Raw genomic sequence first — 14193 nt, 5'->3', positions numbered from 1 at the left:
TTAGATTTAAGGTGGCAGAAAAAAGAACCAATGAACTTAAAGATAGATCAATAGTGATTATGCAATCTGATTAAAAGAGAGAAAAACTTAAAGAAAAATGTTCAGAACCTCAAAGAGATGTGAACTACCATTAGGTGCACCAACATAGGTATAATAGGAGTGGCCATTAAAGGAGGGAAGAGACAGAAAAAAAAATCAAAACAATAAAGGCTGAAAAACTTTCATGTGGTGGAAAACATTAAATTACAACCACAAACTCAATGAACCAAACTGGGAGGAACACAAAGAGATCCATAACCAGACATATACACATGATAATAAATGTTGAAATCCGGGAAAGATATATGCTTGAAAGTAGCAAGAGAACAACTGGTCATGTACATGAGATACTTAGTAAGATTAACAACTGACTTCCATTAAGAACAGTGGAGGTCTAAGACACTGGGATGATATATCTGAAGTACTGAAAGAAGTGAAACAAGTTGCCAACCAAGATTCTTACATCTAGCAAAACTAATTTTCAAACACTGAAGGGGAAATAAAGGCATTCCTAGATAAACAAAAGCTGATAGTATTCAGCATTCAGTATAAAGCGAGTATAGAAGACTCGCTTTAAAGAAATACTAAAGGAAATTGTTAAAGCTGGAAGTGACACCAGACAATAATATGAACTCACAGGAAAAAACAAAAAACTGATTAAAAAAATTATATAGGTAATTATAAAAGTATTATTTCATATTTCTTCCTCTTTATCTTAAGTGATTTAAAAAATAATATAAAACAATATTAATATACTAGTATTGTTAAACCTGCAACATATGGAAATCAAATATACTTGGCAATAAAGCACAAAGGAAGTGGGTGAAAGTTATGTTGCATTGGGCTAAGAAAGGACACCAGATGGTAACTTGAATCCACAGGAAGAAATGAAGAAAATCAAAAATAGTAAATAAGAATATTATATAACAAATCCTATAAATATATACTTGCTCTTATTTCTTCTCTCAGCTTCATTAAAATACATAAGTTTATATAATTATATAAAGTAATAAATTGTAAAAATGAACTACTACATTTTTAACATACATAGACATAAAATTTATTAAAGTAATAGTACAAAAAAGGAGATAGGGGAACTGAGCAATATAGGATTAATATTGATATCTGTTACTGTAATTAAGGTAGTGTGAAAGTAGATTCGTGTAAGTTAAGAGGTACTTTAGAAACCCTAGAGCCACTAAGAAAATAACTCAGAAAATATATTGAAAAAAAATCACTGAAATAATTAAAACAGGACTAGGAAATACCTGTTTAATACAGAAGAAAGCAGTAAAGGAGAAATGGAGGAACAAAAAAGGAAAATAAGAGACAAATATAATCATGTTGATAATAATATTAAATATGAATGAATTAAAAATCCAAACACAAGGCAGAGATTGTCAGACTGTCTTTGAAATAAATAAATAGGACCTAAGTATATGCTATTAATATGAGACACAAGTTAGATTCAAAGATAAAAGTAGGTAAAATTAAAAGAATGTCAAAAGATATACCATGTAAACAGCAACCACAGAGATCTAGAGCAGCTTTACTAATACCAGACAAAAATAGGCTTTGTTTGTGACTAATACTATACTCCTTGCTACTGGTAGCAATAATAGGGAATCTATTTGTTAATGAAATCTGTTGGAAGGCAGACATCAGGGATATAATGAAAGTTGGGTAGCGGATGATGGACAATCTTTTTACTTTGTCTTTATGCCTTTCTGCTTACATGCTACTAAAATCTCACATCAGTCTAGAAAATATCTAGAAAATATCTTGTTCACAAAGAAGAACAGTTCTTTTCATTCTGGGCTTCAGTTTGGCTGTTAATTTTGGACCTATGTCTGAGTGGTAAATCTTCTGAAGCTGCTAGTTCTTTCTGTATATTTAAAAAACAGTCTTTTCAACTGGCAATAATAAAAAAAAATCTCTTACTTGTGTGTACCCTAGGGATAGTTAGTCTAGACAGATAGATATTAGATCCTAAGGTATTTTAAATTTAACAGTGCTCCTGTTCTGATTCATACATATTAGTAAATACTTACTTAATTCTAACATTCTAACTTACTTATGTCTAATAAGGGACATAAAGAATCCCTTGAGAAGAAACTGAACTTCTAATACTTGGAATATGCTAGCCATTTAAGGAAAAAAACTTTCTCAAGAAATTGCCAACTTGGAAGCATTTTTATGTGAGGATAAAAATCCACATAATCAAAGTAAATCTTTGGAGCTATCAAACCAGTTTAATAATCTTCACTTAAAAACAGTTTCATAAAAATCACAATGAGATAACTACATCACTTCACATGAAACATGATGGCTTAAAAAAACAAACAAACAAACAAAAAAACAGAGAATAACCAGTATTGATGAGTGTGGAAAAACTGGAACCCTTACACATTGCTGTGCTGCTGTTAGGGAAAAGTTTGTCAGTTCTTCAAAATGTTAACCACAGAACCATTCAATGACTCAGTAACTCAACTTTTAAGTATATAAACAAGTATATATTTAAGTTTATATATTTAAGTATATAATATATATGTGTATATATACATTATATATATATATATATATTTAAGTATGTACATTAAGTTTATATATTTAAGTATATAGACAAGAAATTTGACAACATGTGTTTACAAAAACTAGGGAGTTTGTCCATGGTTTAGTCTTTAGCTTTCTGAAAATTGTTTCTACCACACCCCTTTCCCTTATAGTACAAGGTACGATCTTTTTCTATACTCTAGTGGAACTCCCTTTGTCCTAATATGCATCTGTTTTTAACATTGATTTGTGAAATTGCAATTTCCTGAAACAAGATTTATAATATATATATTTTATATATATATTTATATAATTAATAAAAATATATTTATATATTTATATATTTATGCAGTAAATAATGATTTTGGGATGGAGCAAAGCCAGGACTATAAAATTCCTAATGATTACTGAATATTAGCAAACATTAGTAATGCTAAGTGTAAGAAATTAAGATTCCATGCCCCAAAGGGTGCCCTCATTAGGTTAAGTGTTTGACTCGATCTCAGCTCAGGTCTTGATCTCAGGATTTTGAGTTCAAGCCCCACACTGGGCTCCACACTCACTTTAAAACAAAAAAAAAATCTGTACCCTTGAAAAATTGTGTAACAGTTTCCTAAAACAAATTTGGAATAAAAAACTTACAACTTTCTGAATTATCTAAGATAACAGTTATTACTTTTTTTAAAACATTTTATTTATGGGACATCTGGGTGGCTTAGTTAAGTGGTTAAGTGTCTGCCTTTGGCTCAGGTGGTGATTCTAGAGTCTTGGGATCCAGCTCTGCATATGGCTTCCTCTTCAGTGGGCAGCCTGCTTCTCTCTCTCTCTCCCTCTGCTGCTCCTCCTGCTTGTGTACTCACTCACATGTGTTCTCTGTCAAATAAATAAATAAAATCTTTAAATAATAAAATAAAATTTTAAAAAGATTTTATTTATTTATTCATGAGGGACAGAGAGAGGGAGGCAGAGGCAGAGGGAGAAGCAGGCTCCCCATGGAGCAGGGAGCCTGATGTGGGACTTCATCCCAGGACCCTGGGATCACGGCCTAAGCCAAAGTCAGACGCTTACCCAAGTGAGCCACTCAGGTGCTCCTAACACAACAGTTTTTACAACTTGATATGTTATTCCCCTATAGGATAAGCACAACACCTTAAGAAATACCTTGAGAAATCTAATAAACTAAATTGCTTAATGAAAGCTTTCCTCTTGATACAGGCTAACATTTCCTTATTGATATGTTTGTCTATATGTCTACATTTTAAAATTTTAATTTAGGCCTATGTGATCTTTCTGGGAAGACTCTCTAAGAGAACATTGTTGCAGAAAAAGCCATCATCAAAGCATCTAAAAAAAAGAAAAAAAGAAAGGAAGAAAGAGAGAAAGAAAGAAAGAGAAAGAAAGAAAGAAAGAAAGAAAGAAAGAAAGAAAGAAAGAAAGAAAGAAAGAAAGAGAGAGAGAGAGAGAAAGAAAGAAAGAAAAGAAAGAAAGGCAGAGAACAGGAAAGTGAGCCCAGGCAAACTCCAACATTCACTTTTTCAAAAGAGTGAAACTTATGATCATATGCTTTGTCATGCTATGGACTAAATTTGGAAAACTCTTAGAAGATTTTTTTATGCTAAAAATAAATATTTAATACAATCATGCAAATCATTTTAATACAGTTGATTTTATGAACTTTCTTGTTTTTATCTAACCTCAGTAATAGAAAAAAAAAATCATCATTTTGCTATTGAAGATCAGAGTCTGTGAGGGCAAGATTCTTTATGCTATCAAGAATCAATTATCCCAAAGATAGCACTTGATGATAAGGCCAGCTTCAAACTCTGTTGCGACTGCCCTGTTCTATCCAAACCTTACCTTTTATAAACTTTTTTCTACAAAAACATACTTCTTCACTAACATATCATTTATCATGATTTCTAAACACAAATGCTAACGAAAAGATGTAAGAAACCAGTTTAAAAAATCATGACTCTGTAAACATAGTACCTCACTAATTATTATCTTAATAGATAAAAGCATTTTTAAAAACATTATGTTTAAAAGGTAGGCATGTGCAGCTTTCAAATTTGGAAAGAATGAGAAAATGATAGGGTTCTGTCTTTCATGCTATTGGTGACATTTACTATAAAACACTCTTAGTTTTTAAAACCTGACATTTTTGGTGAATATAAAGATTAACCAGAAGTGTAGCAAGTTCATTTTTAGTTGCTCTATTTGTAAAACTAATCCCGCTCACCCAACCAAAACAGAAATATTGATGAAAATTTATGGGAAATCCCAAAGGAATCTTATTTGGAGGATTCAAGAAAGCTGATTTACCAAGAGCAAAGTGTTCATATTATCAAAGGAGTTACCTAAATTCCATACTCTAGCATGAATTAGAGAGTAGAAAAGAAAATCGAAAGCAATTTAAACAGACTGTGGAGAATTTTGCACTATCCCTATATATTTAGGTATGGAAGAGGGCTTTCAGTGAAAGTATCATACTATCTATGAGAGTATGCACTTATACAAAATACTCTCCTATTATAAGCTATTGCATGTGTCAGTTGCAAAGTGATTATGACAGCCATTTTCCTTATAAGCAAGTACACAATCCTTCAAGTAATTATGAAAGGTGATTTAGGCTAAGAATGAAGTTTTAAAATAAAATCCTGTCAACCTGAAAAAATTATGATAATTAATACTTTTTGCTGGACTTAATAAAAGACATATTTATATGTCAGCTATAGCTATCCATAGGTCTTCCTATCATACACATTAGTATTTTAGTCATATTTATTCACCAATTTAACAGACTAAGCAGAATTCATTATATTGATCAAGATGTAGATTGGTTTTAGAAAAGTTTTATTCACCCTTATTCCTCTTCTTTTCCACTCACACCAATTCATACACACCTATAAATTATAATTTCTTTAACAAAACCAAAAGAGTTCAGAGGAATAAGGAAAAAACCATCAAGCACTTTGTTTGCTATTCAGTTATTCTCTTTAGCACAACTAAAACAAAATCTGGTTTCAGTTTCCTTGGACTAGAAAGGCAATTCTTTGAACAACTTCAGTAAGCTAAAAAAGATTTTAATGAAATTATGACAAAGTATTTAAAAATAAGTGGTAGATCTGAGCATTTCAATTAAAATAAAGAAAATAACTGAACGTGATTATATTGTATAGGTCTTTCCACTCCATTTTCAGCCTGAGAACCACAAAATGCACCTGAATTCTCATTACACAGCCAGTAATCATAATAAGCACAAATAACCTACCATTATGGGAAGTGCTGCCAAAAAGAGACAATGAGTCTGGCCAGCCCTAGAGGAGCACCTGCAGTCTTATACTACCAGGTCTATAAAGCACCAGCATTATTATTTACTTAAATGTTTATTCTTTAAAGGAATGTAAAATTATCTACATTGAAATGCAGACTCACTCAAAGTAATATTCATGAAACCATAAGTGTGATATTCTAGTTCTATATTTTTTCTAATACAGTATATTAATGCATTAAAACAGTAGCCCCTAGGATGATCTCATATGCCACCAATGGTACAGGCAAACACATTTAGTGAAAACAAATTATCCTATATAATTTTCAACCTGATTTCTTTCTCCAAGAAAAAAACTGATAAACAAATATTAGCAACAAGATTAAAAAGACAGATTAATGTTCAGTTTTATGTCATACTTTCTATATGTATGCACTTCAGCGCATCATTTAAACTTTAAAACAGTTGAACAAAGGCAGCTGAGTTGATATATTGAACCCAAAATATTCATTGCCTCAGTCTCATATTGGGAAATTACCGAGCTTTGAGGAAATTGTAAGTTACACCAAATGAAACCATATAGTTTGTTTACAAAAGACAGGTTGACTGAAGGTTCTGCTCAGATCTTATCTTTATAAGTTCAGCCTCAGTGGTACCTACAGCTGATAAGAGAGAAAAGTGACCTTTCCCTACCCTAGGGAGGGATTTCTATGCTTGAGAGAGGGAAAAAGGGGACAAAATGTGGTTCAATAGGACAACTCTGCCACTTGTGTTCTATAGAAAAATCTTTTTATTTTGAGCTTTTGATTATAATTTGATTCATTCTTGCCACTGAATCAGTACATTCAATTCCTTCTGCAATAAAATTTCAAGTCACCTGCCTATGCATCTACTGAGTGCTGAGAAAGGTACAACCTATTGGAGTCTATTGTCCCACTGAGTTTATTCCTTATTGCAGATGGAATCATCACCAAAACTCAGAAAAATGAGAGGACAAATTGGTTCATAATGATTGAAATTATATTAAAATATCACTGTTCCCATGAACTCAAACTACCCAGATTTACCTATTAATATAAAACTCTGCAATGGTCCTAGATGTTCATTTTATTTATTTTTTTTTTCATGAGGACTAGGAACGACTTTTTCCTAGTATATAATTTCTTTGTGAAATTATAGTGACTAACAAAACTAGGTGAAACATTCACTTAATAAAGTTTACAACATTATAATAACAAATGATAGAAAAGAAAGCATGGATTCTAACCACTTTGTCCTCCTTTGGGAAAGCATCCAAGGAAGCAGAGTAAAAAGAGGAAAAAGAAAAAGAGAAAAACAAAAATAAGGCGTATATTAGTAAACAGATTTTAAGAAAAAGATCATATATTATTTTTAAAGTGTTAAAACACAGGTATTTTAAAAAGTAAATGTTTACCTTTCCCCAAAATACTCATTGTTCAAGCTTTCATTGAAAATGCACATATACAGATCCTGCTAGAGCAGAAACAAAAATTGGGCACTGTAACTTCCAAAATTTTCAGAACTTGGATTATTGCATCTATATTTAAAACATTATTCTGAAAGAAATCCTAATTCACTATTATATTTAGTCTTCCTATTATTGAAAAGACATTTTATTAAAATGCATAAAATTATGTGAATAATTTTCTCAAATTACTGTTAAAATATTTATAGTTATAATTTGGAAAACCTAAGAATGGGAAATATCTGTAAGAAATAAAAATGAGAGAAAAAGATGTTAACTGTTAGAGCCAGGAATTATTCCACAAGCAGTATTTATTTGTAAGATACATTTTAACATTACAATATTATAGGAAAAACCAATACAATCTATTCATACAATATTTTTGACTTATGCCTAATATTAAAGCAGTGCTTTCTTTTATTTTGTTGTTCTGAACATTTTTTCCAAATTGGATGGGTTTCTTAAATCTTGAAGGCACATTAGGCTTGGGAGACTACTCCAAAGTAGAGGTATCTCTTAGCTCAATTATCTTTAAATATGAGTTTCACCCAAGTAATTTTAATATACCAATAGTTAACTGCATTGTCAGTAGCTTACCATAATCATATAAGGGGAAGTTAAAAACAATCAAGAGAAGTGCTGAGTCAGCATTTCTCCTTGGCTGATCTGCACATTAGCACTTACTGCCTGCACCTTTCCAATTGGACAGTACCTTTCCAATTGGACAGTACCCCTACACCAAATGGTATGCTAAATATTTTGACTATCATTCCCAGGTCTCATTCATTTCAAAAAATAGTGCATTTAAGAGCAGCAAAGAAGAGAAAACTAACAAATAGGTCTTGTGCACCTTTTTATGTGCCAGATGCTCTTTTAGCCCCAGGTTGTTTTAAAAAGGCTTTAACATCACATATGATAATTTATTAAAGAACTTTTAGCAGGAAAAGAGGAAAACTTATTTGGTCATCATCAAAATGGCACCTAAAGAAAAATTAAATATATGACACAAAGACCTAGATTTTAATTATCATAATATGCATAGACAACAATTATTACAATCCAGTTTCATAGATAAAGAAGCTGTTGTTCAGAAAAGTTAATCATCTTCCAAGGCCTCAAAGATAATAGTGGGCTCACCTTAAAATAGAAGATATATCTATTTTACTGAATATCTTAATTCCACTGGAAGAGATTTTTAGAAAACCCTACTTGCAATTCAAATACACCACCAATGAATACAGTGTTAATAGGGAGATTGATTTTGATTTTAACTGTGATTTTCTCAATTAGGAAAATATCAGGAGCACTTATAGCTTCCATGTTATTTTTAAATATAACTTTGTACTATGTTAAATTGCATACATGATTAAATAATACAGGAAATTATTTAGAGAAATACTGGGAATTCTTTAGGTGTCTGATAATTTTAACTGTTCTGTATTACACTGCAGACCTGTATCAAAGAAAACTCACCCAAGACATACCCATAAATAATTCTATCATACTAAGATAAGGAATATAATGAAGTACATTAAAATGTATTCCAAACTATTAGAATTTTTCCAGTACTTCATAAATAATCATATTTAGCGTTTTAAATGAGCATCTGAATGCCTCAAAAATTGTATATATTTAAAGCTCTGCATAACACAAGACCAGCTCTTATTTAAGCCAAACAAGGAAACTGCATCGGTGAGACTACATCTCATAGAGAAGAAAATAAGTGCAAAAATCAGCCCAATTTAAAAAAGTGTATTTTGACATATTCTTTAAATATCCAAATAATTTCCATGAGAGAAACTTAGTGCTACACTACTTTACCATGACAACAATAGGAAATTACTCTCTAGAAACTAATCATGGCTTTACATATCTTATCTTGGGTTAGATGTAATGCCCCATAGTTTACCTTACATTTTACCTTCATTCAATCTGAAACAAATGTTGCGGAAACTGAAAGGTTTTCTTCCTTTTTTATAAGAAGTACTGGCCATAACAACTTGGAAGAGTTTTGTAACTCATGATACTATATCTACACTTACTACATTCCTCAGAAAATAAATTTACTGCCATAGATACTGCCATAGATCGTATCAAAAAAGGTTTTAATAGGAATCTTTTATTAAGATACATCTGAAAGGTATCTTTTTATGAATTATTTTCATTACTACTCCACTACTACCAACTTTATGAAAGACACAGAAAATGGGAAAAGGATACCTTAATCGGTATATTTATGCCCAGGTCTACTTTCTGTGTGTTTTCTGCTGGGGGGGGGGGCGGGGGGCGCTGCTGTTTACCCGCATTCAGAGGGCCTCGCACACTCAGGGAACACTCACGTTGTTGGAGCGCAGTGACACACGGCCTCCACAGCGGGCACAGAACTTGGTGCGGCAGTAGGAGCAGAGATGGCCACACCCGTCGGCAAACTTGGTTTTATGACAGATTCCGCAAGTCGGAGCATCGTCTTTGTGCTCTCCCTGGTAACGCCGTGCTTCTTCCCCTATTTTTCTCACTTGCTCTTTATAGCTTTCAAATTGTTGATGCAATCTCCTGGGCAAAAGAGAAAATGGTAGCAAACTAAGTAAATGATAGGAGACAGAAAACAAAAACAATTCTTCCTAACTGAATAGCAGTGCAGCTGTTTAAACTAAATCAAAACACACAAAGCATTTTTTCCCACTACTCTTACCTCCAATGGTAAAAAATGTATTTGCATGTATTCCATTAGTCCCAGTTTTGCTTACTAGCAATGAACCATGTATAAATAGATTTTATATAACACCTGTCTCATCCCAACAGTGGGATTCATATATCTACTCCATGCCTCCCCTTCTTTTAGACAAGCAGCTTTCAAAGTATTTGGACTGTGGAACTCAACGCTTTACAATTACACTCATGTAGAATACAACTGAAGCAAAAGTTATATAAAATACTTAGCCTAATTATAGATGATGTACTCTGGTATATTATTTTTCATTCTATTTTAAGTTTAATACCGATTACAATTAAAAAAAAAGTTTGTCACAGTAACTTGATTTCATTGAACATGATGTATAATGGAAAAATACTGTTTTAAACTACAATGCTATGTAATCTGTCTTCCACAAAATATCTTCCTTTACTCCTATTCTTGGAGACTATCTATATATTCAATATCAAGTGTCTGATTTCATATAGTATATAAAATGTTACCTTATATTATAATTGAGCTCACTAATCTTTCCACATCACATGAAAAGTTCTAAACCACACCTTGCAAAATATTCATATTTTACATATCCCAAATTTGCTTGATCTCTCTCAGGTTATATGTATGAGAGTAGTTATCAGTCTTTATTTAATGAGTGCAGCAAAATTTGTTGAGGCAAACCATTTCCCATAAGAATGATCACACTTAATAGGATACAAGTCTCCTCCCTTCCCCATCAGCCCAAATCCCTCAATCTTAAATTGATACAAATAGAAACAGTTTGCTGTTCTGTACAGAACATTGTGACATCCAGTGAATCCCCAGTGAAAGGATGCCTTTGTTTCATACATGAGAACTGAGAGAGTTGTCCCAGGACTAGCCAACAGCCATTGGCCCTTACAACAAAGAAGAGACTCCTGGGAAATCATCTGTATACCTGAGCGAGTGTGACTATGACTGTTCCCTAGGACCCAGAGGACACACACATGCTACTGTTAATGCAGGCAGTTAGCTTAATTCTCTATACCTGAGATAACTGTGGGACCTAGTATTCCCTAGAAACAGAACCAAGTAAGTTAGGTGTTAGGACTCTAGTGTTTGAAGTACTGGGATTTCATTATATTTTTCTTTTAACGTCAACAGCTCCTGAGCAGAATTTCAATGATTACTTTAAAAATTCTGAAATCCCTTTCCTGCTTTGCCAACTGACATTTCTCCTATTTAATTCCCATAATTAAAATAAACATACTTGCACTAGGAAATGAAGTAGTTTAGAATCTGAAGCCCTTCCCAATTTAAAGGCTAGCTAATTTCAGTTCATAGAAAGAAATAGTGATACTTTATTTAATGAATGTAAGAACACCAGATCGACTTAAAGAGTGAAGTTTTTTGGTACCTTAGATTTTTTATGCTCTAAGCACCATCAATCTAGGCTCAAATTGGTAGAAAATAGCTGTGGATATGTATTACTTCAAAAGCGACCTTACAAAAGAGCACTGGAAATCTTAAGTCTTCTATTAAAGAAACTAATTACTAAGGAGTGGGAGCAAGGAAATATCTCTAATCAAAGAAACAGATACAAACTCTAAGCAGAGAGGGAGTACATGAGTAAATATTTATTGTGAGAACCAGCAAATCAAATTTATTTAAGTAAATATAAATGAGAGAGCTAGGCTAAGGGAAAAGTTTCCCTATAAACTCATTTTGTAATACAGCATGTGATTTAGTATGGGTGTTGGCAAACTTTCCAGTAAAAGGCCAGACTGTAAATACGTTAGACTTTGCGGGCCCTATATTCTATTTTGCAACTACTCAATGCCACGGTAGCATGAAAGTAGCATAGACAATATGTAAATAATAAGCATATTAAGTGTGGCGATGTTCCAATAAAACTTCATCACCAAAACAGAAAGTACCAGATTGGGCCCTTGGACCAGTTGATATTTGATTTAGTATATGCTTTATAATGAGGTATGATTGTTTGAAAATTCATTGTTCTTTAAAAATTCAAACATAAAAGACTTTTGTCCATCCTATAGGCACCGATCAAAAGGGGCCTTTTATACAATACATACATGCAGGACCCTGACCACTGAGAAGAAAACTTTCTCTGCCACGATCTCATAGCATTTTATTTGGTCACTCAGAGTATATTTGACCATATACTATTAGTACTTCCGAACATGACATCTTTCTTGTGATAAGTGCTTCACCCCACAGCTGGTGAGGTCATTCACACAAGCATCACCCCAAACTCTACAGGGACTCACATCCTCCTCCTAGAAGCTACCCTTCAGTGGCCTCTACACATTTGTATCTTTCTCTCACGTATATTTAAAAATTCCTTCCTGGTTTTGGCAACAGTCCATGTTTACACTACTGGTTTGGACGTGGCCACAGGGGGAGAATTGGGAGGGAAAATCACGCTGTTTCTCAGCCCAGAACTCTCTTACATCTTCAACTCTCTTTCTTTGTAGGCTTCTTCCTCTCCTTACTGGTAGAACTCCCTTGTTCTAACCGGAAAGAGAAAGTCCAACCCAAGTCCCTGTCAACCTCTCTAATTTATTTCCTACTGTGTTCCTTTTTATCAGCAGACACTATAAAAGGAAAAAAGGATGGAATGAAGGCAGGGAAGAAGGCAGGGAAGGAGGAAGGTACGGCATTTATTACTCTCACTTCTTCAAAATCGACTTTCTCTGTAGCCTTCTGCAGTGCTCTACCAAACTGTCTCTTAAAAATCAACCTTAATGCCCTTTTCTCAATTTGTATTCCCCTTACATTACTCTGATATCTCACTCTGTCAAGATGTTGTCCTTATAATAAATTTTGCTTTTGGAATCAGGATATTGGTAGTGAAACCATAAACAGCATATTTATTTTTTGTATCTGATGCTTTAATGCTTTAATCCATATCAAATATGTGACAGTGTCCTATTATGAATAATAAATGGAAATACATATTTTATTGTACAGTATAATAAATGCCAGTAAATGTCAGTAAATGCAAGTCTGCAAATGTAAAATCTTTTTTGTGAAATTTAATTGTATATTTTAATTTTAGAATTAATACTATATTCTTATTGATTAGTAAGGTTGATAATATATATGATCACAAATCTCAGGTTTAAATTACCTAGATAGAAAATGGAGTGTTAAAAAATATGTAAAATACTATTAAAAAAAGCACCGATACAGAAACCTTGATTTTCTCCCAGGATGTGATATTTCCCCCCACTGTTTCACTATGTAATAATCATTGCATTATTTTAACATCTGTGCACTCAAGAAATACCAAGATTCCAGTTGTAAACAGATTGGGTAATTAATGGCACATATTTGAAGGAAATAAAGATGAATACTTAAAAATCTAAATATTATTCTCTAAATATCTAAAAACATCATTCTATACATGCAAAATAATTTAAACAAAAAATCACTAATGACATTCTTACCTACTAATAAATATTTGTTGATTACTTACTATAAATAAGGCACACAGCAAGATGCTAAAATGACCAGTAATGGTAGAACACAGAGAAATCTTTGTCACTGGTCCAGTACTTCATTTATTTCTCTTTTGTGTTTTCCCTTCCTCCATCCCCAGAACGGTCAAAGTCTAGACCTTTCAAAGTCTAGGCTATTAAGACTAGGCTATTACTAGACTTTGAAAAGAAGAGCCAGGAAGAAAGGTGGAATGTCTTCTAGCTTCTGACCACTTTGGGGATGGAGGAAGGAAAAGCACTAAAGAGAAATAAATGAAGTACTGTGCCGATGACAAAGATTTCTCTGTGTTCTGCCATTACTGGTCATTTTACCATCTTGCTAGATTTGCCTAAAGTAGGAAGGGTTAGGAGCTAGTGCTTTGAGACTTCAAGAGCCTAGATGACAGGAAGGAAGGAAGGGAAGGGCTTCCCCTAAGATGGAGGAGGGCAGAGACGAGGGTAGTTTGCGCACAGCACTCTAAAATGGAGAACAGCTTTGGGATGTGCGGACAGTAGTGAGAAGGCATGGGTACTGAAAATCGGTAAGAATGGCTTATGTGTTCCTTCCCAAACTTGGCACGGGACACATAAAACAGAACACAATAAAGGCCCCAAGAAGTTAGTGGACATGGAGATTAAAGCCAGGAGAGTTTTTGAGAAGCTTAGATTG

At 33.1% G+C, this 14193-nt stretch overlaps 1 protein-coding gene across 3 annotated transcripts in view; it reads right to left on the bottom strand.

Annotated features, from left to right (window-relative positions):
• The window catches only part of RIMS1 (regulating synaptic membrane exocytosis 1), a gene marked incomplete at its 5' end in the record, with an annotated part of 498114 nt that overhangs the window by 280731 nt on the left and 203190 nt on the right, over positions 1-14193 (bottom strand). The window contains 2 exons of one of the 3 annotated variants that reach the window (XM_082729765.1): positions 7131-7142; positions 9689-9902. In XM_082729765.1, the coding sequence (XP_082585891.1) occupies positions 7131-7142; positions 9689-9902 (226 nt within the window). Of the gene's footprint in view, positions 1-5659; positions 7143-9688; positions 9903-14193 lie in introns of those variants that run through there. The other 2 variants (XM_082729763.1, XM_082729764.1) reach the window with 2 other exon arrangements.

Source organism: Mustela nivalis (genome assembly GCF_964662115.1).
Source record: "Mustela nivalis genome assembly, chromosome: 5".
Classification (NCBI taxonomy): domain Eukaryota; kingdom Metazoa; phylum Chordata; class Mammalia; order Carnivora; family Mustelidae; genus Mustela; species Mustela nivalis.
Note: the sequence above shows the minus strand (reverse complement) of the source record. Positions and strands in the feature narration are given on the sequence as shown.